The sequence below is a fragment of the Oryctolagus cuniculus genome, chromosome 1 (assembly GCF_964237555.1).
Source record: "Oryctolagus cuniculus chromosome 1, mOryCun1.1, whole genome shotgun sequence".
NCBI classification, from domain to species: Eukaryota; Metazoa; Chordata; class Mammalia; order Lagomorpha; family Leporidae; genus Oryctolagus; species Oryctolagus cuniculus.
The window spans coordinates 30,541,143-30,568,947 of record NC_091432.1 but is presented as its reverse complement, the minus strand read 5'-3'; the positions used below and the strand labels follow the sequence as shown (position 1 = coordinate 30,568,947).

Here is a 27,805-nt window from a genome sequence, read left to right as displayed (position 1 = left end):
CGACAGGGACTAGAACCCGGTGTGCCGGCGCCGCAAGGTGGAGGATTAGCCTATTGAGCCACGGCGCCGCCCATGAATCTTCTATTTGCTAGTTCAGTCCCTAAATGCCACAATGACCAGGGCTGGCCAGGGCACAGCCAGGAGCTAAGAGCTTCTTCCAGGTTTCCACATGGGTACAGAGGCCCAAGGACTTGGGCCATCTTCCCCTGCTTTCCCAGGCACATTACCAGGGATCTGGATAGGAAGTGGTGCAGCAAACCAGTGCCCATGGGGATGCTGGCATTGCAGGTGGTGGCTTTACCTGCTATGACACAACAGCAGCCTGAAACGATTGTTGTTTTCAACAAAGAAATAAAAGACTAGCTTTAGGGTGTCAGGTCAATGGCTAAGCACCAAGGCTGAGCTGACAGAATGTCAGATATCAGGGACTATATATGTGCATAAAGGCCAAATCACCACCACAGCAGACTTGGAAGCAATCTATTCTGGATGAAGCAGGAGCCTTCTCTGAGTCGTCCTCAGATGACAACTGCTTTCCTGGCACTAACATTCCATCCAGGACTTGCGATGGCTTTGTTCAGCTTAAGGAAACTGGAACTGTGTTGCTGAATTCCCTCTCCTGTATGGCTCTGGATTTGAGAGGTACAAGAGAAACTCACATGTGACTTGGCAAAGAGACTGAAGCAACAGCTGCTTTCACACTTGGAGAGACAGACACGGTGGCAGAGCACACACGGTGTTGTAGACCTGCCTCCTCATTGTTCTGGGTGGACAGCACCCAGGCCCACAACTCCTCCAGCACCTACTGGAAATCCTCTCTGGCCTCTCTGAACCCTGGACCAGGACGCCATGCAGCTACGTGCAAAGGGCACCAATTTTTCCTGCAGGTCTGAGACCACGGAGACCCGGGGTGGGGGGTAGGCGGGGTAGGCAAGAGACAAAGCTTGTTTTTGTGGGTTCCACTTTGCCCTTGTTCTGTCCATTTCACACCCCTCTTCCCTCCCTAGCTTCTGGCCTGGTTGATTTCAGCTTCCACATCAGTAGGAAAGTCAGTAACTTTGGGGCAGACTTAGCCTTCAGAGCTTGCAATTGTGTGTGGTCATTATAATCCCTTTAAGAATTCTTGTTTCCTAAAAAGCCCCTGACAGACACCCACTCCAATCCTTGGGGTCCTAACCTCGGATGCAAGAGCCATAGGGTCTTAAAAAGAGATAGAAAACATTCCAACGGTAGTCAGATGCAGCTGGCTGTGGTCTTAGGTCAGTCTGCTTGAATATTTTTAGTCCGTGGCAGCAGTGCTGGGGTAGAAGCCCTAGCAGGTAGCAGGTAGCAAATGGCCTTGCACTATCAACCAAGCGGCCTGGGGTGATGGTTCCAGGATTTGGGGTCAGATTCACCTTCTTGGGAGGGGCAGGAATCAACATCATAGCTGGGATGGCACTCATGCAAACCACGTCTGAGTGGTGAGGCAAGAATGGAAAATGACATGAAATAGGAGAGGGGCTGCCAAGAAAGTATAGGGGACATGATGGTCCAGGTGGGGGTTGGGACAGAGCCAGGGAATGGAGAGGGAGTCCAGGTGCTCATGTGTGAGGTGCTCATGGAGGAGCCATGGAGGCTCTGTAGGACGGTCCTGGCCCTGCCTAGGATCGCTGGAACCGGAATATTCACCATGTACTACCGGCATTACATGATACCGCACCTAGTGGTCACAGCTATCACAATAGAATCCCAGGATCTTATTCTGCCAATTTAACAGGTGCTGAAGCTGACGTTGACAGCTGACTTGCCCAACATTGCTTAGAAAAGGTGAAAGAGAGAAATGCAAATCCAGATCTCTTTGATGCAACTTCCATCACACCTTTCAAGATTCAAGGTTTCTAGGCATAGTGGAAAGAAAAAAAAAAAAAAAACCTTTGAGTTCCCTGATAAGCATTTGTAGAGTTACAGCCCTCACCCTCAGCCAAGCCTTCAGTTGACTGGAACCTCACATAAGGCTGCACTTCAACAGTCCGTTGAAGTTCTGAGAGAATACTTGCTTCAAGCCACTAAGCACTGGGTAATTTGTACTTGGTAAGGGTAACTAAGACATTCCTCAAGATCAGACCATGAGGGTAGGGGTAGGGGTGGGTAACAGGAGGAGAATGAGACTTATGGAAAGTCCCAGGAAAGCCTGACAAAGAGGGAAAGCAAAAGAAATTCCCTCTGACTTGAATGACACGGAGATGGAGAGGCAGGGTGGTAGGCAGACATGTTCTTACCTCCTGCCTAGGGGCTAACATCTTTGAGATCCAAGTTCTCTGAGCCAGCAAAGTTCCTGCTTGGGTGGACAGGAGGCAAACAGCTCCCAGGATGCCCTGTAACAGGCCTAGGCTCACAGCTCTCCCATGCTCTGGGGGGGATGGGGAAGTTCCCGTTATCTTCCAAGGGAGGAGAAGTGGGTCCCTGAGCGTCTGGCTGGCCATCAGGTCATCACGTGGCCAGCAGGCTAAGTCACCCAAACCAGGATCAAACTGGAGTCATCACCAGCTGTCAGGGAGACCAGTCCCTGCAAGAGCCAAAGGGGGGGAGCCAGTGCTGTGGCGTAGCAGGTAAAGCTGCCGCATTCTGTGTCGGCATCCCATACGGGCACCAGTTTGAGACCCGGCTGCTCCACTTCCTATCCAGCTCTCTGTTATGGCCTAGGAAAGCAGAATATGGCCCAAGTCCTTGAGCCCCTGCATCTGCGTGGGAAACCCGGAAGAAGCTCCTGGCTCCTGGCTTCTTGCGGCCATCTGGGGAGTGAACCAGCAGATGGAAGACTTCTCTCTCTCTCTCTCTCTCTGCCCCTCCTTTTCTCTCTGTGTAACTGTGACTTTCAAGTAAAACAAATAAATCTTTTAAAAAAAAAGTGCCAAAGGGGAATCAGGTCATTGGGAAGGACCACAGAGCTCTATGGAAGAACAGAGAAAACACAGCACAAGTTACCCCAGATACAGACCCTGGCACCAAACCTCAGCAAAACACCCAGGAAGGGGGGAAAATCCACCACACACTTCCCAGAGCAGCAGGGACTCAGGCGTCCTCGGAATGTTCTCAAGACTCAAAGGCATACAGGTCTCCATGGCACCATCTTGGAGAAAATTAGTGAGGGGAAAGGAAGAAAAGACATGAATCAAAAAAGATGTTTCACCAGCTTGAACTCATTTTTTCCTCCACTACCCAATGGAAGGTAGGGATAGGGCTTCAGAGGGCAGTCACAAAGCTATGGAAACCAGTGAAGCTACAATGTCTTGGCATATCTAAATCTAGCACAAGGACATACTTGCATGTGGCCCCAATACTGAGCCTATAAAATATGTCATAAAGATTTATGGAGGTGCAAAGCTGGGGTCTGTGCTTGGTCTAGAACCAGAGAACCAGTGGGGACATTAGAAATCATGGAATCCTTGGAGTTTCGTTCTTCTTGTGCTATATCTGATAACACCCATGTCCCTCTTCTCCCAGCCCATGACTCACCAAGCTCCCACAGGTGGTGTCAGAAAGGTGACATTGCCCTTGTCTTAAAATACCATTTGGAAACTACAACCCTCACTGTTATTTTAAAGAGCCGGCCCTGTCCAGGTAGCTCCGAGGAAGAGCATACAGACATAAGAGTGTAGCACATTTGTTTTATAGGTCAGAAGCTAACCCTTGTTTTATTAAAATGTGTACAGATTGGGAGAGAAAAGGGCCAGATTGTACCATGGCAATGTACACAGAGGCATGCGCCATGTGCCAGCTCCACTCCCCTCGGCTGCTCTGCAGGCAGCTCTCTGGAACTTGGTTTGATCGCAGCCTTGAAAGAGGCCTTCTGAAGCCAAGATCTCCTCGGGTCAGCTCTCCTTCAACCAAAGCTGATCATGACCACATGACAGAAAGGTGGGGGAGGCCACCAGGTCAGTTGAATGGGGAGATTTTCTTTTTCTATTCACACGGTCTTCTTTGAAAACTCAGTTCTTGCAAGCCCTGTTGTCTTCCAAATGGTTTCCCAAGCAGTCAGGAAACCTCCAGAAACCAAGCTCTGCTCATCCTCCAGTGAGTGAGGTCCCTCAGGCAGAAGCACTGGCAAAGCCAAGTTCACAGGCAAAATCACACTTCAGATCCACCACGTGTCATGCAGCATACCTATCACATGGCCACATGGCAAAGCTACTGCACAGGCAGGCCTGCAGCCGACTCATTTCAGGTTTCTCTCAATCCAGTCTCTGAAAGGCAGCACCTTGGTAAAGGCCGTGGAGAGGCTGTGTGTGCATGTTCTGTCATAACTCCAGCTCACCAGCCCCATCAGATGCCAGCGTGGCTCAGGGGATGCCCGGCCCGGGAAGGACATGGCCGCAATGCCGCCTGTCTCTGCAGTGCAGATATCAGAAGGGGCAGAGGGGTCCCGGCTTGCACAGAACATGGTGTCAGTGACACTCACTGGGATGCCGTGTTCCTCATGCTGCTCCTCACACAGCAGGGAGTCCACCACCTTGACCACCCCTGAGCGGAGTGTGTCATTCTTGAAGCCGGGGCTCCTCACGTCTGCCAGGATGTTCCAGCCAGCCACAGTGATGTGGGACTCCTGGAAGGCAGTGCTGAGATCTCGAGCGGCTGCGAGGCAGATGGGCTGGACACGGGAGCTCATGCGGGCCTTGTCCAGGAGCTTCAGGATGGCGATGTCAGCGTCCAGCAGGATGGGGTCATAGTTGGGATGCAGAATGATAGCGGAAATCTACAAATGCAAAGAATGGAAGTAGTGAACGTCCAACTCAGCAACAGACAGGAATAAGCGAGGCAGGAGAAAATGTCTAAGATACAGCTGCAATTATTTGGAAATACTTTACTCAAGGAATCATACAAAACAGCTGCTCTATTTCCAAGGCTGTAACCAATATGCCTACCAGGGCCTGGCAGGTGGTGCTGCATTAGATCAGAGAGTGCAGTGGCCAATTCTCTCCAGCCAACCATTGCCATGCAGAAACAGGGCTAGCATTTAACGTTGCTGGGAGTGGACTCCACATTTTTATCTAAAACATCCTAATGTTTAAATGTTGGCAAATAACTGATTCAGAAAATATACCCAAGTGCTACCGAAGGTAAACCTCTACGGGCTACCAGTTTGCAACCTCTGTCCTACTGTGAACATTTTGTTTACCTTTAAGTCAGCATGATAGACAGCCCACCTGAAATGTTCCACAAGACTTTCCCACCAAATCTTCCCTGATTATGCATTCTTTGCTGATTATTCTCTTTGATGCAGACATCCAGGAGCTCACATCTGTGATATCTTATAATTGTTTAAATTTATACGAGTATGTTTTACTACTTCAACTCCATTTGGGTATATTTCTTGGAACCCCTCTTGAGTCACACTAATCATGAAAAATTGGTCCATTACTCCCCAAGCCCCTGGATTTGTCAGAGAAGACTTCTGCTTTTCTGTCTCTATTTGCTTTGAATGACACATTGCAGGAGCTCAACAATGGATGGGCAGTGGGTAGAGAGATGGATTGGTGGATAGGCAGCTGAGTGGTGGATGGATGAATGGATGGATGGATGGGTGAGGGGATGGGAGGATGGGTAGATTAGTGGGTCAATGACTGAAAGGGAGGGAGGCATGTCAAGAGAGGAATATATTGTATGGGCAGGCATTGTGGTGCTGCAGGTTCAGCTGCCACTTGGGAGCCTCCATCCAATATCAGAGTCTCTGTGACCAAGTCCAGCTCTCTATATTCACCCCAGCTTCCTGCTAATGCACACTCATTGAAGGTAGCAGATGACGGCTCGAGTATTTGGATCCCTGCCATCTATGTGAGAGTTCCAGGCTTGGCCCAGCCCTGACTGTTGTGAGAATCTGGGGAGTGAGTCAGTGAATAAGAGTTTTTTCTCTCTCTTTCTCTCTTTCTCTTTCTCTCTTTCTCTCTCCCCCAACCCCCTCTTCCTCTCCCTCTCCTTCCTCTCTTGCTCTGCCTTTCAAATAAATAAAAATAAGCTTCTTTTAAAAAAGAAGTAGATTGTAAATTGATTATAAGGGTTTTAGATGAAACTTATCTGTGTACCCAAAGGTACAAAGGCAAGACCCAAAGGTAGGGGCTGGTGCCGTGGGGCACTAGGTTAATCCTCCACCTGCGGCACTGGCATCCCATATGGGCACCAGGTTCTAGTCCCGGTTGCTCCACTTCCAGTCCAAGCTCTCTGATGTGGCCTGGGATAGCAGTGGAGGATGGCCCAAGTGCTTGGGCCCCTGCACCCGCATGGGAGACCAGGAAGAAACTCCTGGATCCTGGCTTCGGATCAGCGCAGCTCCGGCCACTGCAGCCAATTGGAGAGTGAACCAACAGAAGGAAGACCTTTCTCTCTGTCTCTCTCTCACTGTCTGCAAACTCTATCTGTCAAATAAATAAAAAATAAAAATAAAAAATATTTAAAAAGACCCAAAGGTAGCAGGTGATTAAATTTTATTCCTCAAGAAATATTGACTAGTAAGCCACTTGGAACTAGGCACTGTACTAGGCTACAAGGGTGCAATAACAACACACAACATCTGTGAGGCAAATGCATTCAGGCACGGCCAGCCATTAAGTGAGTAATTTCCCAAGTCTTTGATTCATTATAATTTATAATCCATGGTACTAGGAGAGATACTTGTATATTTTACTTCTAGGTAATTAAGTTTTGATGACCACAATGACAGATGATCACTGCCTCTCTCTTACTTTTAAAGCTATTAAAGGAACAAATGCTTCATAGTGTCCAAAGACTGTGTTTTAAGATGTGTCACAGATGTGAGCCCCCAGATGTCCCTTTGCCAGTATCTGTCAGTGTGAAACACGGAGCCCCTGGCACATGCTCTTCTCTGGGCTGGCTGCTGACAAGCTAAGGCCACAGGGCTGACACTGTCACTGCTTTCCTGTGCTCGGAGCTAATTGAGCCATAGCCCCAGTTTCCAGCTTGCTCCCGCTCTCTCACCCGAAGGTTCTGGATGGTTTTCTCATCCCGATCGTCATCCCGGTAGAACTTCCCCAAGACAACTTTGAGGTCCGCTGTCTTGATCATGTTGATCTTGCCCAGGTCAGTGACACAGTGGGCAGCCACTACGACTGTGCGCTCATTCACCAGGGCGCCACTGCAGACCAGAAACCAGGCGCCCTTGTGCAGGCCACCATCATGGACCCCGCTGGTCCTCCTGTAAATGGCTGCCTGCCATGGCCAGCGTGTCCCTTGAGTCTTCGGAGAAGTGATGTTCTCAATTTTTCCACAGACTGTGGAGAAAACACCAGCTCAGTAAGACAAACTCAGATCTTCCCACCCAAAGAGAAAAGTGTCATTTAATCAGAACCCAAGCCTGTACTACCATGGGTAGGATGGCCATGAAGCTATCTAACCTGGTTTTCTTCTTCTCCCTTTAAATACTAATCAACCACCATTGGCATGGTTGGCCATAAAAATCTAGTTAAAACTGGAGGTTTTTCCATGAAATGAAACCAGCTTCTGATTCCAGGTACTTATTATATCAATAGGATTGCTGCCTAATATGTTATAGCCTCAGTTTCCTTACCAGTGAAATCAATGAATGGGGCCAGCACTGTGGCACAGTGAGTTAATGCCCTGGCCTGAAGCGCCGGCATCCCATATAGGTGCCGGTTTGAAACCCAGCTGCTCCACTTCTGACCCAGCTCTCTCCTATGGCCTGGGAAAGCAGAAGATGGCCCAAGTCCTTGGACCCCTGCACCCGCGTGGGAGACCCAGAAGAAGCTCCTGGTTCCTGGCTTCAAATCGGCATAGCTCCGGCTGTTGCGGCCATCTGGGGAGTGAACCATCAGATGGAAGACCTCTCTGTGTGTGTGTGTGTAACTCTCACTTTCAAATAAATAAATAAATCTTAAAAAAAATCAATGGAGCCATAACAATCATTTCCAAGAGTTTCTAAGGAGACTGAAAGAGAAGATGCACGGATGTGGATCAAAGTACACAAGGCTCTCATGATGAACTTGGCCACAACAAACTCAACTATTCTATTCTCCTTTCACAAACAGGATGCGGAAGGCAGCTTAGAATATGCAAGCCCCTACTCTAGATGCTTCCACATATGCATATTGTCTCAGGAATCATCACCATAACCTTATGGGATAATTAATAACAATCATGAAAGAAACCTAATGAGACAATGAGTGTGAAAATTGAGGCTCCAACAGGAGGTCCTGTGGCACCTTTAACCCTTCTCCCACTTGGTATTTAATAACTTCTCTTTTCTTTTCTCCAAGTAAATATGGTAGAATTATCCACACAAAAGTATGAGGGTATTTTAAATACTCCACATAAATGTGTATTATTATTTAATTCCCATGTTTTCATTCCATTTTTTTTCATGAACTTTTGGAAGTCCTCATATATGCCTCTAAGATATAGTAAGTCAGTTTCTCTAAGGTTGTAAGTTTAAGTCCAAGGGAGGAACCCCTAACCAGGCAGATATTATCAAACTAGAGAAGGCATGGGAGGACCCTTGCTTTGGACAAGAAGCCTTTCCCAGGAAGTCCTCAGTGGGGTTAATGGTTGATCAACGATGGCCATGGAAGATGGAAAATACTCCAAGACCAAGGATGAATTCGACTCACTAGGGATGCAGGAAGGGGCCCGCCCACTCCATTTTCCAGTTCTCAGGCAAGTCCTCCGGCTGCTCCCCAGGCGACGATAGAAGGGTGAGATGCATTCATATTGGAGCTGGGTGTGAAGATGTTGGTACCCAGTGGGCAGGTCTCCAAAGGGAAGAGCCGGCTTCTTGGTTGGGGCACCTTGGAGTTTCTGCTTGCTGAAGGCTGCTGAGTAGAGTTGATGTAACGGTGTCTCCCTGGCCCAGAGACAAAGCAGGGCAAAAGATGGTCACTGTGGCTCTTGAACACCCATGACAGTCCCCTTGTAGATATTTGGTTACAGAGAAAGAAAAAGTGTTTATCTCATTTTCTGACTCCTAAACACTTCACTTCTATCACTGAGCAAATTCCCTTGCCCATCTCAATCTTCATTTTTTTCCTCCATTTCCATTCCTGGCATGCGTCCAGCTGCCAAGGATTTTAACCAAAGAGGATAATATCTAGCATAATAGCTGCTATCCAAAGGTACATTATCCATGCAGACACACACATACATCAGAATAATTATAAAATTAAACTGAAAAGGGAGTCCATTTGCTTGAGAGAAATCCAGGCATATTTATTTCTCTAAACATTATCATAATGAGGCAATATTAGGAATTGACTTGAACTAAACTATGTTGATACAGTGGTTTGATTTAGCAATTAGCAGATGTAATTAGTTCACCTCAGAGAATAGAATTTTCTCTAGGGAAACAGTGATTGAGAGAAAGACAAGGGGTTGTGTATGAAATGTGAAAAGGAATATCAAATGAGCCCTGAACTTGAGGGCCCCAGAGGCCACTCCAAGAATCTTAGGGTATACGAGCATACAAGGTACGGTATGAGTTCACCCTAGATTGGTGCATAATGACTGTCAGTGGCAAGCTGAAATTCCTTTAAGAACTGATGTGTTCATATCTGTTTAATGAGTGGAGGGAGGAAGCCCAGAGAGGTAAGTGAGAGAGCTCAAGGACACACAGTAAAGGAAGGTGGCACCCAAGACAGACACAGCAATCACAATTTCCACCCCATTGATTATAATCAAAGAAATTTATTTACTGCACAGTGCTTGGTTCAAAGCAAAATATTCCATTCATATTATTTCATTCAGCAAATGTTGATCTCATGGAAAGAACAAGGTCTGTAGTTCAGGGAATTTCCAAACTTGCAAACAAACTCATCTCCTGGTCACTGAAGGTCTCCCCTGCCTTTGGAGGCTCCCAGGTGAGCCCTGGTAGCTGAGAATAGGCATACACCCCCCACCTCTGACTCCTGTCTTGCAGAAAGACCCTTACAACCATGTTTTCGGCTTGCTTTCTCATTTACATGAGACATCTGACACCTTGCCACCTAATCTCCCACAAAACTGCTTTAAAAGAGGAAGTCCAGAGGACTTTTTGACTAGCCCAGGGGATCTTCTATAGATTCTTGAGAAGAATAGATTGATCTCACTTAGGGGAGGGTTCACCCCAAGGCAATCAAAGAGACCAAAAGGGGAAGATTTGAATTCTGCTGCTAGGGTTCTTATGGAAATGCCTCACGGGTAAAAGGAAAGACTAAAATGTAATGAAACAAGCAGAGAAAAGATGAGAGACTGGAAGATATCTGACTGATCAAAGTTCCAGGTCACTTGGTTGGAGTCCATTCTGGCCACTGGGACTCACTGTTAATGTAAGCTACCATGGACAGGTGAATATATGTGCAAAGTGCTTTGCTAAGTCCTTCAGGTAAGGCCTAAAGCCTAGTGCATGCAGGAGTAGACCTTAAAGTCAGATACTGGATTTATGTCCTGACTTTGCCATTTCTTCAGGCAATGTGACCCTGGGCAAGTTACTCCACTTCTCTGAGTCTCAGTTTACCCATCAGTCATAAAATCTATAAGAAAATCATCATTATAGTAACGTAATAAATTGGTAACAACATCCATCTCACAGGTTAGTGTGAGAATAAATTGAACTAATGAAGTATTCTGAAGAGCAAGCAGCACATAGCACCAGCAGTAAATACTAGCTACAAGGGTACTTCAGAATGGTTAATGGCCAAATGGAATTAAAATGGTAAGTTGATTTTGGTGCAAAAAAATTTGAGCTACATGCATAGTTTTTAATATAATACACATTTTTAATGAACTTTTGTAAAAACTCTCATGTGTATGGATTTCAAAATCTTTCTGCACAAAAATTTTAATTCATTTTCCATGAGCTTTTTGAAGGACCCTCATATTCATGTTGCATTTAATCCTAACAACAATCCCTGGAGACATTATGAATATTGCTACTTTTTTTTTTTTCAAAGAGAAAAGTAAGGCATAGCAAGTTTACGAACTTGGCCAAGAATACTCAGCTCAGGACTAAAGAGGCAAAACCAGATCTTGAATCCTTGTTTGTCAATCAAACTAATTCATTCAATAAATATGGGGTACCTACATGTAGCAGGCACCATTCCATGTGCTAGAACTTCAGCATGAATAAAACAGATAACGTTCCTGTACTTATAACTCTCACATTTTGAGGGAATGGAAAGGAAGAGAGAAATTAAGCAATAAACCAAAACGATATATGTAAGAAAAGAGGTGGAGAGGGAAGCAAAGATAAAAAGAGAAGCATGCTGAAGACTAGAGAACAGTGGGTAAAAAGGAGTCAGCTTGGCCCTCACAATGGAGGTGAGGCTCCTATCTCACACAGAATGGTTGGGAAAAATCTCTGATAGGCAAACCCTGGAGCAGAGAACTAAAAGAAGGGAAGCAGTAGGCCTCACTGATTCCAGTGGAAGCCAGATACAAAGAGCCATGAGCACAGTTTTCAAAGTAGAATTATGCTTAGAGTGATGGTGGGAAACCCAAGAACACACATTACTGTAGTGGAAAGCGAGGAGAAGGTAGGAGAGATGAGAAGAAATGGGAATATTCTCTCCCCACCTCTTTCTTTCCCAGGAAAAGGCTGGGGATTCATGAAGGCTCCCACCCCTCAGCAGAGATGGTCATCCCTGTCTAGATCCTGGCTTCCGCCAGTCTGGCTCATCTATAGTCATTACTACCAAAAACATCTTCCTAAATGATGGCTGGCCACATCCGTATACATGTCCTCTCCCCAGAAGCCTCCATAAAAAAACACAGAGTAATTTCAGGAAGGTAAGTATTAAAATCAGGTTACTCAAAGATCATCCCCATCAGCCATCTACTTTCCCATGATCCCATGAAATTGGCACATCTTCCAACAGCTGCTACCCCTTGGCTAAAGGCAGCTTCCTAGTGTGCATCTGAACAAACCCTATTCTTTTATAACCTGTTAGCACCAAATCTCCCTACAAACCCCCAAGACTGTATTTGGCCAAACACAAGTAGGGAAAGGGAATGGGAGAGAAAACACTAGCCTTTGAAGCAGAGTTCAGTGTTTCAACCTCACCTTGATTGAACCTGCATTGGAAGAACTCTCCTTCTCACCAGATCTGAGATCTTTGGTTCTCGGCAGGCTAGGAAAAACAGACAATGCTGTGTAATCCTTTTCCATATTCACTGTTCACATCACCAAGTTCAGTTTCATACCTGACCACCTTATATGGACACCAGTTGCACGGTCCCCAGGTTTTAAATGTTTGACACGCCAGCCAGGGTTGAGCAGCTCACTGAGGAAGAGTGTGCTGCCTTTCACACACACAGACAACCCCTCCTAAGAACCCAGCTAGGGTCAGTGTTCTACCTAGGTGATTTGGGACAATGGCTGTTGATAGCTCAGATTATCTCTTTCTGCGACTAGTATTAGCAAGCCTGAATCAAAATGTGATAAATGTCAAAGTGAATGTTATAAAATCAATGCCACAGAAGGAATTGGAAGGTTCTAATTTGAAACCACACAGCACTGTCAGCCACACATAAGTCTTGGGTAACTGATTCTTCCACGTCCTTTCCCTGTAATGAACGCCCCTAACAATCATTTCAGGCAACTCAAAACCCAGTCCCATTGTTTTGAAGTCTTTCTTTCTTCAAAAGTGAAAAGGAAGCCGTTCCATCTCACTTTCCCAATCAAGCAGCCAACATTTGTCTAATTAGCAACCTAGAGAACTTTGCTTGTATTAATTTGTAAGGGAAGAGTTGACAAAAATCTCCAAGGACATACGTAACGCCATTCCCATACTTAATGAAATAAAAAACTAGAATCTGTGCTAGTGAGGACGAAGGTCGCTTCTGACTAAAGTCTCAAGTGATTCATTCCTTTCACAAACCTTTCTCTTTCATTGCTTTTCCCATGCTTCAGTTTGTTGACAAACACCCAGAAGGGAGAGTAGAGGATTTGGGCAATTATCTGGATAATCTAGGACAAGAACATGCTTTTCTTTCCAGTAAACAGGCAGATCATTGTGACTGCTCCCTGCCCCCAAAGAGAGGAGTAGTTAACCTGAGGGAACTCGTGCATGCCTGCAATAGGAACTACACACTCCTACTGCCAGTGTGCAAGGTCCCAGCTTCCTTGTATGACATTCCAGTCTTCTGGTTCCAACCTACAGTTTTAATTTACTTCCTAGATTTCCATATGGCCCCACCTTGATGATTTCACTGCTGTCTGCATCTCTTTTCCTCAGCCTTTCATCTGCAACATTCTCCCATCTTCCTATCTCCAAGTCCTTCCTAGCTCTCCAAGCTGGCCCCGATCGTACTGGCTTTGTGCAATTATCCCTAACTCAGGAACGCTGATTCTTTTTTCTGAACAGACACTGCTAACCTGTTCCTACAACTACTCCTTGAATGCTCAGGGAATTAGTGTCTGTATTTTTTAACATTTTAACATCTCAAACTTCCCCTCACGTAGGCTGGCTTGTCTATTTTCTTTCTAGCACTAGCTTCCTATTGCACTGATAGTATATAAATAAATGTGGCTTAGAAATTGCTTCAATTCTATCATTGGATTTGCATATATAAAACCTTGTACCATCATCTTTCCTAAATTCCTCTGATAACCACAGCACTCTTCTTGACTTCCTCAAGATGCTGTGATTAGGGTAGGCAGGGCCTCTTGAAATCCTTTCTCCCCACCCATCCCCCCACCCCCTACAAGCACCAAGAAAAGAAACTGTTTTTAGGGATAATTTCCAACCTAAGAGTTATTCAGGGTTCCAGGGAGAACTTAAGGGAGAAAAATAATTTAATCATTTTCCAGGGACTTAAAACCATTCACGTAGTCTTTCAGAAAGTCCAGCAACCCCATCTCTATCTACCGATTTCAGAAGCATCCGTAGGCTACCTTTGATGCAGATGGGCTGTTTTCCTGACCACTCTCCATTCTGCTGGCAAGTCCTCTTCTCGGGGCCACTGAGAACATAGGAGTTGTTACAAAAGAAGGACACAATAGTGCCGACTCTTGCATGGTGCCCATCAATAAGCCCAGGGCCTCCTGTGACTTTCCTGTACCCATTCACTGGGCCCCCAGGAGTGGAGCAGTTTCTTTCTTCAAGGACTAAAAGTGAAAAGAGGAGAAAAGAAGAACTGTTGAAAGTCTGAGTCATCCAGAGTTAGAATATAATCTTTTCATATTTCAATGAATTAAAAATATAGTGGCATAGAGCCTGCAAACAGTGGTGCTGAAAAGAATTACCAAGAGAAGTCTCTTAATAGAAAATACATGTATTAGACATGTCTTCCCTTGTTGTAAATGCTGTATTTTTAAATCGAGAAATAGTTCATTCTCTGTATAATTAAATTTGACACCAAATCTGGCTCTCATAGGATTGTGTTCATTTTTTCCCTTGAATTCAGGGAGCTGGGCAGGCCTGGACAAAACAAATATTCATCTAGATTTTATTGTCAGTATCTATGGGTCATTGTTTTCCAGTGTTGGTGTATCATCTCCTTTGTTCCCTAAAGCCTGGGCAATTAGAGTAGTTTGTTTCCTATTTGTGTGGTATCCAAAACCAAGAACTGATTAGAAATAAGAGTGCATATATACAATGAATTTAGATTTTATATTTCCTCAGCAGGAATGAGATACATGTGGGTTGAGAGTTATAATTAAGAATTACTGGAGAATACAATACAATTGAATAGATGTAACACATTTCTCTCTGATCACCAGATATAAACGTGGGAATACTTAAACACTCAATTTTCCTTACAGAGACAGTTCTATTCTTTAACTCCTTTTGGACAGCTACTTTAAAGTAGAAATGGCATCACCAGCTATTCTGAGGACTGAACAGGATTTTAAATATAGTCTGGGAATACTCTATCAGATAGGGAAGACATTTTTCTCAAATCGATCATGACATAGTACTGAAAATGACTTGCCTAAGGAAACAGAGAGAGGCTCCCAAAGAGTTCAGTCTTTAATTACTGAATTTGGGTACCAATTGCTGTGTCAGACTCCCTGATTCCTTTTTAATCATTTCTTCTAAGACACAGGTTCATCCCCATCAAACAGTCCCCATGCAATGCAATTATGCCCTTGACATACTTTTATTCCTGTAACTGTCACAATTACCTCCCACACTACTTACTGGCTTGACTTCAGGCAAGAAAAGAATCTCCATTCAGATAACACGTCTACAATGTTTGAGCATCAAAAATAAGTTAATAACTTTCCTACATGCTCCTTGGCAAAACTGCTACAATAAGCCGATTACTGGTTTGCACATTCGAAGATTGCCTATAGACCATGTGGCAGATGGTCTCAATGATATTCTGTGTGCTCTTAGGTTGTGTATTACAAGCAGTTTCACAAGTGTATGAATCAAAAACCCCTACCTTTAACAGTAAAAAGGGGACTTCACCAAAAAAGCTGTTTAAAACTATTGAGATGGTATAGGAAGGGCAAAGCATTTTTTGACACTCCAAGTAAACTCAGAAAACCCCAGTGGGGGGAAGAGGCAGAGAAATCAGTCTGTGTTGCTTTAGTGCTGGGGCTTCCTTCTTACAGTATGGACTCATTCAATTCTGAACGTGTAGTCCAGAAGGCACCCATGGAGAATCGCAGACTGCTGCAATCACTTTAGAATCAAGGTGTGCTATACCTGCTAATTTTAAAAAGTGGAATACTTGAAAAGATGAAAATTAGGAGATTTTACATAAAATTTGTGTTAAATAGTTTCTAACACAATTTGTTTCTGGAAGTCCTGTGTCTGTGTTCCTACATACCAACAATTAACTGGAGTTGAGAAGTAGCTCCCTGCTTAGATAGGTATCCCTAACTGGGCCTTAGCCCTTACTTATGGCTCAAGCAAGTATTTGAAACTATGGCCAGATAGCCTAACAGAGGGCTAGGATTCGTGTAATTCAAATGTAGTTCCTTATCCATTTTGAGCTTTGATAAAGCTCATGGTTAAGAAAGATTGGGTGATATTCGAGATCAGTCCTAGAACACTGAGGGAAAATGAAGTCTACTCCAGCTACATCAACCATGGCAGAAAGTAGGAAATGCTTTCTTTCATGGGTTTTGATGCTTAGTCTGAAAATTGCTTTTCTTCTCTTGGAAGGAAGTGATCCTGTGTTCTGCCAGGCTACCACTTCATGACTGGTCATCCTAAGGTTCTTAGGGATCATGTTTCTGTTAAATCTAATGTGCATTTAACTCACAGGAAATTTGGATGGTTCCTGAGCCCTTGGAGATAACAAAGATTTACAGCAATCCAGGTCCTCTGTTTTTCTCACCACAGAGGCTTAAAGAAGACTTAAAGAGACAGTGACTTTTGGAGACGCAAACATCTCTGGCTAAAGCAGAGGAATATTGCTATATTTATATAATTCTGAGATGTGTGTGCTGACTTTCCTGAAATTAGGTCACATGTTTACTTTTATGTACTATTTCCTTGCTTTCAACCCCAGAAAAGGTACAGTTAAATCAAGGGTCTCCAAGAACTTGATGATGTCTTAGACTGGACAACTCTGAGAACTACTGTTTGCTTTTCAATTATTGCTTATGGAATGTCATTAGGGTAAAGCCAAGTGATGCTTCCGAGTCAGGATCCAATGGAAGGTGCAGTCTTCTAAATTTTTGTTCCCCTCCCCCCCAAACTCATACATTGAAATCCTAAGCCCCTCAATATCATGGCTTTAGGAGGTTGTACCTTTGGGAGGTGACTGAACCATGAGTGTGGTGCCCTCATGAATGGGATTAACACCCTTATCAGAGGGGACCCAGCAAGTGCTCTTGCCTTCCTTCCATCATGTGAGGATACAGCAAGAACGAAAGCCATCTAGGAACCAGGAAGTAGGCCCTCACCAGACAACGCATCTTCCGGTGCCTTGGTCTTGGACTTCTCAGCCTCCAGAACTGTGAGAAATAAATGTTGGTTGTTTAAGTCACCCAGTCTGTGGTATTCTGTTGTCACAGCCCTAACTGACTAAGACAGAAAGACTATGTGGCTGAAAATCAAGAAAATAAAAGAAACAATGAGTCTGATAATGTAGTTATCTGACACAACCTAAAATACTCACGTTGAAGACATTCAAGGAAATAAAAGACAAGATTCAGAACTTCAACAGAAAACTGAAAACCCTAAAAAAATAACCAAAGGAAAAACCCCAAACTGAAAAATACAATGAAAGAAAATAAAATCTCAGTGAACAAATTCAATGGAAAGTCAGATAGAGCTGAAGAACACTAGTACACTGAAAACTTGAAAATGCAGACCGAAGCATCAAAAAGTAAAAACTGCACAGGAAAATGTAAGAGGCATGGCATATGCAGTGAGAAAGCTAATAAATACAGGTAATTGAGATGCCGAAAGAAGAGGAGAGAAAGAATGGAGGAGAAACAAAATATACAGAGGTAATAGCTGGTCATTTTCCTATAGTGATGAAAGACATAATCCATAGGTTCACAAAATCCCAAGTTGGATAAATATTAAAGAAACTGCACATAAATATATTTTAACACATCCAAGATGGGGAGGAGGAAGATAGAACAACATACTTTACAATAATTACAGTCATTATCTCTGCCTTGTGTCATTAGGAATGATTGTTGCTTCTTCGTACTCTCTTGAAGTAATCATAAAATGTATCCATACACTTATTTATTATTTTTATTGTTATTTATTTTCCTATTAAATATCCAGCAAAATAACTTGGGTCCCCCTTGCTTAGCAAATCAAACCTACAAATCCTTAATGATATTTTTTCGTGTGTTCCTGTATACTCCCCCTGTGCAAATCACTTTCATATCTTGCATAATCGTAGAATAATGTAACTTTTCATTAAGCTATTTTAAAAAATCTATTCACTAGTCTCTGGTGGAAAAAGAATGGCTTCCAGCATCATAGAGATATGGGTTCCAATAATTATTTGTTTCCTTAGTATTCAGAAACTAGCACACAGTAAGTGCTCAGTCAATATTTTTTGGTGGGTGGAATGGATAAACGGCTAGCTTTATTCATTCTTCTACTTAATGAACTAGGCCTAGCAAAATTACCTAATTACTTCAAGCCTTGCTCTCCTCATCTGTAAACAGGAATAACAACATTTACCTGGCTAGCTGCATTTTAAGAGTAATTGAAATAACACAGTTTCCTTTTCCCTTGTTTGCATTTGTTTACAAAACATCCAACTACCTTTAAACACCACTTCCCCAAATTTAATACACCTTAAAGAAAATCCCACAGCGAAATCTAAAGGCCCCTTATTGGACTTAGTCAAGCATAACACAATGTTCCATTCCATTTTCTGGGCTCCCAGTAATGTGTGTCCATAATAGGTTCCCAGACCTGCATCCAGTATGTTGATTTAGACTACTGGGGACCAACCACAGTGTCTCTACATTTCTCTCTTTTAATCCTGCACAATGAAGCCTTAAAAATTATATCCCTGTATCAATCCCTGGGCATTATTCCCTCTTCTCTCATTTATTTTCAAGCATTTTCCAAAGCTGCACACTCTCCTATGATGCTTTTGAAGAAAATTCAAGGACTTTCTCCATCCATGCTTTTTGCTCCCAGTTTAGACATCTACCTGGTGGGTGTGCAGGCATCTGGATCTCATCAGAGCTCCTCCCCACGGTTAGATTTCAAAGTGATTGCTTTTCCCGCATGCGTTCTCCTTTTAGAACCCTTTATAGTCCCCCTACTGAACAGATTCATGATTCTTTTCTATCTGACTTTTCAAGGGCTTTATGTTTCGCTTCTCCTCCATGGGACGGATGCTTTCATGCAAAGCCAAATGAGAATTTAAAACATCTACATCTCTGCCATGAAGTAGTGCTGGCTCCGGCCTTGCTATGTAAAGTATTTTGTGATTAATAATTAATAGCATATTTCCCTGTTACTTTGGGGACTCCCCCTTGGGACATTAAGCACACTGAGTTTAGCAATACCCTTACATGCTATCATGTGAACAAAAATAGTAACTGGAGAGGCATTTCTCTGGAGTGTTATTTAAACAACACTTCAAGAAAAATCTCATCCTTGTTTTCTCAGAGCAGCTGGATGAGATGGTTCATGGCGATGCCACTTCTCCAAAGCACAGGTGATGGCTCTTGCCAGGGACGCCCTGGTGTCCCCTCCATGTCCCCCGTATCCTTCAGCTCAGCAGGCCCACTCCCTGACTTCTGCACGTGTGCTTGCCTGCCAGGAGCTGGCACCTGCACTCCTCAGAGGCTTGCCCCTGGGCATGGGCACAATCTTGACCAAATGGAAAGCTGAAAAATTCCTTGGAGAATTTTGAGTCTTTCTTCCCTCCACTATACGCATCTCAGATGGCCTGTAGCCAATGACAGAAGAGTGTGCAAGTACAACAGCTAAGCTCTTGCTGCTTGTGTTAATTCATGCTCCTCCAAACCCTCCTAGGATCAGCTGAGTCTCAGAGGTTAGCCCAAAGCACTCTTGCTTGGTTGCTTCCCCAGCTGCCTTACTGGCTCATCCTGGGAGTATTTCCTTTAATAAATCGGGGCCCTGTGTGCCTTTCCTCGTGGGTATGCCTAGGAGTGACAGGACTCCAGGAAGGCAGTTTTCTTAGCTTAGCCATCCAGCCCTACATGTCCTTCAGCACTCGGGTGATGATGAGATCTGAAGGAGGATGATTGGCCAGACAACTAAAGGCCAGATCATTCTGAGAGGGTCTCCAGCCCCCACACATACTCTCAGACCCCAGGCCAGCAATGCTGCAGCCACGTTCCTTTACCTGGAGGGATCAGGTCATCTAAGACAAGGGGCTGCCTCAAGCCAGACAGTGTGGACCTGGAGTTTGCCATTAGGGGACCCTCCCTGCTGACTTAGAGCTGTGTGTATGACATACGCAACCATGAGCAGAGGTTGGCCCAGCAATGACTGAAACTGAATTTCTCACAAGCCTGAATCACAAGTCTTAGATCCAGTGAGATTTAAGCTGACTTAAAGCAAATAAAGTTCTGTCTTGCTGTCTCCTATCTGACTGCTTCATCAAGAGTCAGACTCAGTATAAGCCTGCTGAGGGAACAAGGTTCAGCACTCTGTAAGAAGTGGGCCTGATGATGGCAACACAGGGAGTACATAGGGACACGATGGAGATATTGTTAGGAGAAGCGATTCTTTAATTCCCGCTAATGCCATTGCCTTTCTAGACCTCAAATCAATGATACTGCATGTGACCTAAAAAAAAAAAAAAATTCCAGACTCTCCATCCTTAACCTAGGGAGTGGACTCACCTCTTCACTCTCTGTTAACCACAGACTCAGGGCAGAGCCCTGGTGTGAAACAGCAACAGAATCCTCCCCAGTGTATCACTGCCCACCACGACAGCCCTGTTCATAACAGTAATACCCTTGTCTGAGTGATTCTACAGTTTTAACATGTTACATCATTCTCCCATGAATATTTGTCTTTTCCTTTTGCTTAGATCTCTATGTTGGAAGTTCACATTTGGAAACAAGAGCTATAAAAAGTCCCTGAGAACCAAGGAGCGCAATTACTGCTTTGCCTTTCAGAAGTCCAGCGTGTCACCCTGTAGAGGAAGGTTGATGAAGTGCCGTAGGCTATTGCTTTGATTAATTAATTTCCTGTACCATCACATATTTAATGAGTGCCTCCTCTGTGCCCAGTTGAATAAGACATTAGCAAATGTATTTCTGTATCTTGAACATGCAGGTTTTTCACTTAAACCCAAAAATAGAAGTGATGTCAGTTCAGGCTTATTCTACGAAGGTATTTTAGACACCTCAAAGCTCTCCCCAGCCTCACTTAAATACTTATTTTAAAAAATGGTTTGAGGCCTTCCTTCCATTTATTTATTCCTCAGGTCAAATTCTAACCAGACAAAATCTTTCTAACCAAAAATGAGGGTTAACAGTTCAACTAATACTTTAAGGAACGTGACTGCAGGAAATTCAATCTTACCTCTGTGGACCTGCTTGGCTCTTTCTGACACAGAAAAAAAGAGAAGAACGCGTAAAGAGCACTAATGCCTCCCAAAGGATCAATACCTTTACCAGATTCGCTTCAAAATCACATCAGAAGATAGGACTCTCCCCAAGGAATGAGGTAATGGTCACTGTGGAGGCCTTAAATGAATCTGAGTAGGGCATGGAGATCTCAGCTAATGCCAGCCAACCCTAGAAATTGACTGTGGCCTGGATTGCAACAAAGATTTCATCAGGTACAGTTGGCTGGACTGGGTAGATACCATTTAGCCCACCTGTTATCTGAAAGAAAACCTCTTAATCTACAAGTAGGAAGCTGGAACCAGATTCCCATTTAGATGAGTCTGCGTGGAATGGCCACTGGGGATGTGCTGGAATTGGCATTCTCAGTTTTGTCTCATTTGTGTTCTCCCTGTGGTACCAGACAGAACTGTGGATCCTGAGATTGCCACTTCACCAGGGCACATGTGGCACATCTGGCAAGACAACAAGGGGCATCATTACAAAGAGGACACGATCAGGAGGTGCTTCCTTATGATGGGAGCAGCTATTGTCCAATCCACATCTGAAAAATGCCAGATAGCAGAGTTTGAGCAAATCTTTTATGAAAGTCCAAGTCCTTTGGGAGAAATAATTGGCTCTCTCCACAAACATCACTGTGGTCTCCACTCACTCCCATGACCCTATCCTATAAAGGACTAGGCTGGTTCTTACACACAGAGAAGCATGCAAGTGTGTGTGTGTGTGTGAGAGAGAGAGAGAGAAAGAGAGAGAGAGAGAGAATTCTTGGGTCTAACTAGGTTTTAATTAATACAGATGGTTCATATTTTAATGTCTTTCAAATAATATTACTCTAAATTGCTATTCAGCATTGATGAAAGCCTTATCTAACATTTTAGAGAAGAAGCTAAATGGTGATGTAATTGACTGTGATCATTGATTTTATGGATCAGCCTCACTAGATCAGGGGATGCACTCTCTGGCTAAGCATTATGTCTGGGTGTATTTGTGAATGGGATAGAATAAACAAAGGGGAGTGCCCTCGCCAGTGTGAATGGCGACTAGGCATCATCAAGCCATTGAGGGCCTGAACAGAACAAAAAGGCAGAGGAAGAGAAGATTCAGGTTCTCTCTGATGGACAGCCGTCCTGTGACATTGACCTCTGTTCTCAGCACTCCTTGTTGTCAGGCTTTCACACCGAAGCAATGATCTACACCCTTGGTTCTCCGGACTTCCAACTGTACTAGTGGCCTTCACTGGGTCTCTACCATGTAAATGATAACTGTGGGACTTCCCAGCCTAGTCTTGTGAGCCTACATCACATATCTAGAGATGACTACATGAACAATTGGTTCTGTTTCTCTGGGCAGCCTTGACTGATAACAAAGATCTGGACCTCAGGGGGCTAGCTTTTTAGACAAGTGTTTTCACAAAGTGCCTTAAATTGGGTTCTCCCAGAAATAGCCTATTAGAAAAGGCTTTGAGGGCAATTAATTTACTTAGGTGGCAATCTTAAGAAGGGCCAGTCATAGAGGGGGGAAATAAGACAGGCAAGCTTGCACTGTCAAGCAAGTAACCAGTGGGGACGACTGACGCTCCATGCCATTTAGCAACTTTGGGAGTCAGTAGGGAACGTACCTCAGGACTACCCCACTCAAGGGGCAAGGGATGTGTGTCAGTACCTACCAACCGCCATCCATCAGTTACTGAAGGATGATGAGATGAATTCTAACTCCTCCCACCCCAAGTCTGCCCACATACATGAGCCGGTGGGTCCTGAGAGCCAGAGGAAGCCCTGAGGCAGAGGTGAAGGAGCACGAGGTTGGAAGTCAGCTGGACTGACACGCACAGGAATGGTGTAAACAAGATCAAGCCCAGCCACCATTTTTTTTTCCCAAGAGAGGGAGAAGTATTTCATTTTTAGAAAGATCTGAAATCAAAAAATTAACACTTCTACAGCTTATAAAACTGAAGTGACCAACATTACCTCAGCACCAATCCTTAGATAAGAAGAAAGGAATAGAATGAAAGCAACATTTTCATCTCCAAATGAACTTGTGTTACTTTGCTTTCATTTCCAGCTCATCTGCTACTCTTCTCTTTTTGATTGCTCTAGTTCTGCCTCTAAATTATTTTAATTTAATTATTATTTATGCCCTGCTTGCATTCAGATACGGCTTGTGATGATTTACAGAATCATGCATAAAAATCATGTTTCCCTTTATAAATGTCATGTTAATGAAATGTTTATGGCATCAAAAAGAACTAAAGCAGGAGACTATTCTGTCTGTTCAATAAGAGCTGATTTCAGAACCCTAAGATCAGCTGAGAGTTCCAGCAGATAAGCTGACCCCAAAATCAATAAAACGCATTGTATTATGCAGCTGGTGGAGGCGGTGGGGATGCTGGGGTGGGGGGAAGGGAGGCTGGGTGCAATTCTTAACATACTCTTGGTATCCACGCAAACTCATTCATCACCAAACTCAAGGAAAAAACTAGTGGCAGAATTTTGACTCCGTTTGGCAAAGGCATTAACTTGCTCACCAGTGTTTTGTTCATCCTGGAAACTTGACCTAACATGAGGCCAACGCTCAGAGACAACCATCAGATGGCCTCTCGTTTCTTCCTCACTCTTTTTTTGTCCTGTTTAGGTTTCAGTTTGGTGTCCCTGGACCAAACCCAATACGTTTATCTATTGTGGAAGTCTTCACCCACCAGGAGCAATGATACCAACTTGATGTAATCTCCACTGAAAACTTCCTATCCCTTTCCAGCCTACAGAATCCTGCTTCCCTGGGGTTTTCCAGCCCTGTGCAGAAATGAGTGAATGAGACAGTATCCCTGCAAAATTATGCATGGATTGCACACACTGCTATTTATTCGTCCAGCAGCAATTTGGAGGCTGAGGCTTACAATTAGCTATTTGATCTTAATCAGTATTGTCTTTGGCCCTGGTACACTGTGTCTTTCCAATAACACTTTTCCGGTGTTTGGATGGCCTATTTTATTAAACCACTAAAACTCCCTCTGCCTAAGAGATAGGTCAACTTGGACAGTTTTTCAGAAATTCCTGGTTTTTTAAGTTCTTGTTCAAAATCAACCTGACATATCTCTATTGGAGAGAGTGAATGAGTGACCCATGTAGAAACTTAGCTGTCCCACTGGGTCAACTTAGTAATAAGAGTCTCCTCGTGGCTCCCTGAATTTCAGGATGTCTCTTTGTCAGGTCCTGGGTAGGTGGGTACTATGTCTAAACTACCAGGCGAGAAGAGTGAGAAGGTCCTCCAGTGGTACTCATAGTCAACTCTGCAAAATATAAGGAACATTCACATGAAAATGACCAAGCTGGGCAATTCTGTTCTGGTTAGCCTGGGAGACAAAGAGAATGATATTGCAAGAGGGTTCTGAACCTGCCAAGCACATCTGAATTCTAGGCAATCCCACCCAGAGATTGGCCTACAAGAATCACTTAATAATTCTTGCCCCCAGGTTACTGTTACTAAAGGTCGTATTAGAGGAGTCGTGGGCACATGACATTGGCTCCTGCACCAGAAAAGGACTAAGACTGGGATTGTTTTATAGCTTTATCAGGAGAGCTTTATACTGAATGGCCCTGACCTATTTCCAAAAAAATTTCCCTCAGATGAATCTGTGAAGTAGAGATGATCTAAGTAGCTGCCCGTGCAAATGCGGAGGTATTTAAATGGACAGTGCCACACAAAGCACTAAGCCTACATCAGGAACAGTGAGAATAATAGCTATTATTACTGCTTTTGGTACATGGATACCAAGAAGAAAGCCTTGTGGTTTTGCAAAAAGAGAGCTTTCACCTTCTGAAGCAGCACAAGGGACAGGTGGTGAATGCCCCACGTGGCAGGAGTCTTTAAGGAAAAACAGGGTCTGTAGCCTCTGCTCGGGAGCCGGCGGTCATCTCAGGGCCCACGACAGCAGGGACACTTGTTCCCATTAGAAGTTGATTCTGCTTTGCTCTCTTGGTTCTTCTGCTCCCTGCTTCCTCCTCCTTCACCCCTCAACAGGCAGCTGCTTGTCCCAGCTCTAAAATGGCTTACTTCTCCACTGGAGCCCATCTGAACCCTGCTCTTTGCGTCAAGCCCTGCCTTCATGACCTCATCTACCAAAGCAGAAGCCAAGAGGGTCTCAGCCAGGAGCAGGCAAGTGGAAGCAAACCCTCAGCAAAACAGCCATGGCTCTGGGCTTCCGTGCAACGGGGGGCTTCAATTCTGGATGAACTGGAGAACTGTGGATGTGGGCTTCCTGTCTCCTTGCTATTTGTTTGGAATGCTGCCCATGCTGAGATAATTACTAACAAAACATATCTCTTTGAGGACAATCCCCAAGCATCTAAATCTGCATAAGACATGGAAATGCGTTGGTTAAGAGACTATGGGCACCCTGGAGCCCAACAGAGCCAATGTTAAGATGTCACTTAGTAGAGCACTCAGGCTCACCCAACAAGAATTGATCTGAATTAAAAGACTTACAACTGGGGCTGGCGCTGCGGCACAGTGGGTTAATGCCCTGGCCTGGAGTGCCGGCATCCCATGTGGGCACCCGTTCGAGTCCTAGCTGCTCCACTTCCAATTCAGCTCTCTGCTATGGCCTGGGTAAGCAGTAGAAGATGGTCCAAGTCCTTGAGCCCCTGTACCCATGTTGGAGACCCAGAAGAAGCTCCTGGCTCCTGACTTCAGATAGGCGCAGCTCCAGCCCTTTCAGCCAATTGTGGAATGGACTAGCGGATAGAAGATCTACCTCTCTCTCTCTGCCTCTTTGTAACTCTGTCTTTCGAATAAATAAAATAAATCTTTAAAAAAATAAAAATAAAAACTTACAACCCTGAATTAAAACACACACACACACACACACACACACACACACTCCTTGATAACTATACAAGGGTAGTTTCTACTTTTTTCAGTAGATTTTGTTTTTTGGATTGCAATCCTCTAAATACACCAAGAAGGATGTCGGAGATCCCTTTCTATGTAAGGGAGGGTCAGTCAACGGGAGCATGAAGTTAGATCCCTTTCTATGTAAGGGAGGGTCAGTCAACGGGAGCATGAAGTTAGCAGCCCACCAGCTAATGGTCCTCCTGTGGCTCCTCCAGTCTCTAAAGCTCTTAGTTACCTAAGGCTTATGGGAAATAACTATGGACTCCCTGGGACTGCCCTCCATGGAGTTTTCTCTATACTCCTCACACCCACTCAAGGCAGATGACTCATTCTCTTTTTCTCTGTCCTTCTAGAAAACAATGTTCCAAAGCCTTGACCTTCAAATTGGCCACCAAGCCCACTGCATGTTCAATTACTGACTACTGAAACTCATGAAGAAAAGGGAGGTTGAGGGGCTGGCGCTGAGGTGTAGTGGGTAAAGCCACTGCCTGCAGTGCCAGCATCCCATATGGGCACCAGTTCGAGTTCCAGCTGTTCCATTTCCCATCCAGCTCTCTGCTATGGCCTGGGAAAGCAGTAGAAGATGGCCCAAGTCCTTGGGCCCCTGCACCTGTGTGGGAAACCTGGAAGAAGCTCCTGGCTCCTGACTTCAGATCGGCACAGCTCCGGCCATTGTGGCCAATTGGGGAGTGAACCAATGGATGGAAGACCTCTCTCTCTCTGCTTTTCTCTGTGAGTAACTCTTTCAAATAAATAAATAAATCTCTCTAAAAAAAAAAAAAAGAAGAAGAAGAAAGAAAAGAAAAGGGAGGTTGACCAAATAACCTGGTTCTCTAAGTAACCTGCTCTGGATGTCCTCCTTGACATTTGTGTTCATCATTTCCAATAGCCTCCTAGTTGCCCTGGTGGCACTCATCATATTCAATGTAAGTGTCTTCTGGTACCCAGGATTTCTTTACAACAATGAAATTAGCAACATCTTCTTGTCATTTCAGAACCGGATCCTTCTTGCCTGTCTGGCAGTGTGGTGGTAGCAAAACTTAGTGGCCAGCAATGACTTGGGAAGGTCAGTTTGCAAAGGACACCTAGAGGGGGCCAGCACTGTAGGGTGGACTAAAGCCACAGCCTGCAGCACTGGCATCCCATATGGGCGCTGATTTGAGTCACAGCTGCTCCACTTTCAATCCAGTTCTCTGCTATGGCCTGGGAAAGCAGTGGAAGATGGCCCAAGTCCTTTGGCCCCTGCACAAATGTGGGAGACCTGGAAGAAGTTCCTGGCTCCTGGCTTCAGATCAGCTCAGTTCTGGCTGTTGTGGTCATTTGGGGAGTGAACCAGTGGAGGGAAGAAGATCTCTCTCTCTCTCTCTCTCTCTTTCTCTCTCTCTCTCTTTCTCTCTTTCTCTCTTTCTCTCTGGCTCTACCTCTCTCTGTAACTCTGTCTTACAAATAAATAAAATAAACCTTAAAAAAAAAAAAAAGGACATCACTTAAGTCTTGGGGGAGCTTTCTTATACCCTAGGATCCTGAGATGTGATATCAAAGTGACCTAGTTTGTAGAAACTAGTGCTGCTATCGTAACCCCTTATCCCAAGCATCTCCAGATTTCTGCTGGACTTCTAAATGGCATAACATGGGGACAAAAGCAGCAATAGTGGTTCCTACTACTCAACTCAGTGCTTTATGGCAATCACGTCATTCTGTCCTGCAAAGCACTCTAAGAGGTATTTGCTATTATTTTTCTGGACCTTATAAATGGGGGAACTGAAGCTCATAGGCTTCAGTTAAATGACTTGCTCAAGGTCAATGACTCGTCCCGTGTCCATCTGAGGTCTTTCTGACCTCAGGATGCACCTGCTCACGATGGACAAAGATGTACCTGTCTCCTGTGTATTGAAGATATGTTTTTATAGTTGGGAAAAAAAGGCAACGACTAACTCCATTTTT

General features: G+C 44.4%; 1 protein-coding gene across 2 annotated transcripts in view; it reads right to left on the bottom strand.

The window, feature by feature from the left end:
- Positions 1–3,644: 3,644 nt before the first annotated feature.
- PAMR1 (peptidase domain containing associated with muscle regeneration 1) overlaps positions 3,645–27,805 on the bottom strand; it is a 95,227-nt gene continuing 71,066 nt past the window's right edge. Inside the window, exons 7-12 of one of the 2 annotated variants that reach the window (XM_008269766.4) lie at positions 16,844–16,894; positions 13,874–14,086; positions 12,041–12,107; positions 8,619–8,851; positions 6,973–7,265; positions 3,645–4,735 (exon numbers count right to left, since the gene is read on the bottom strand). In XM_008269766.4, coding sequence (XP_008267988.2) covers positions 4,199–4,735; positions 6,973–7,265; positions 8,619–8,851; positions 12,041–12,107; positions 13,874–14,086; positions 16,844–16,894 — 1,394 coding nt within the window. In that variant the 3' untranslated portion in view covers positions 3,645–4,198. The remainder of the gene's footprint in view (positions 4,736–6,972; positions 7,266–8,618; positions 8,852–12,040; positions 12,108–13,873; positions 14,087–16,843; positions 16,895–27,805) is intronic. The other variant, XM_008269767.4, reaches the window with a different exon arrangement.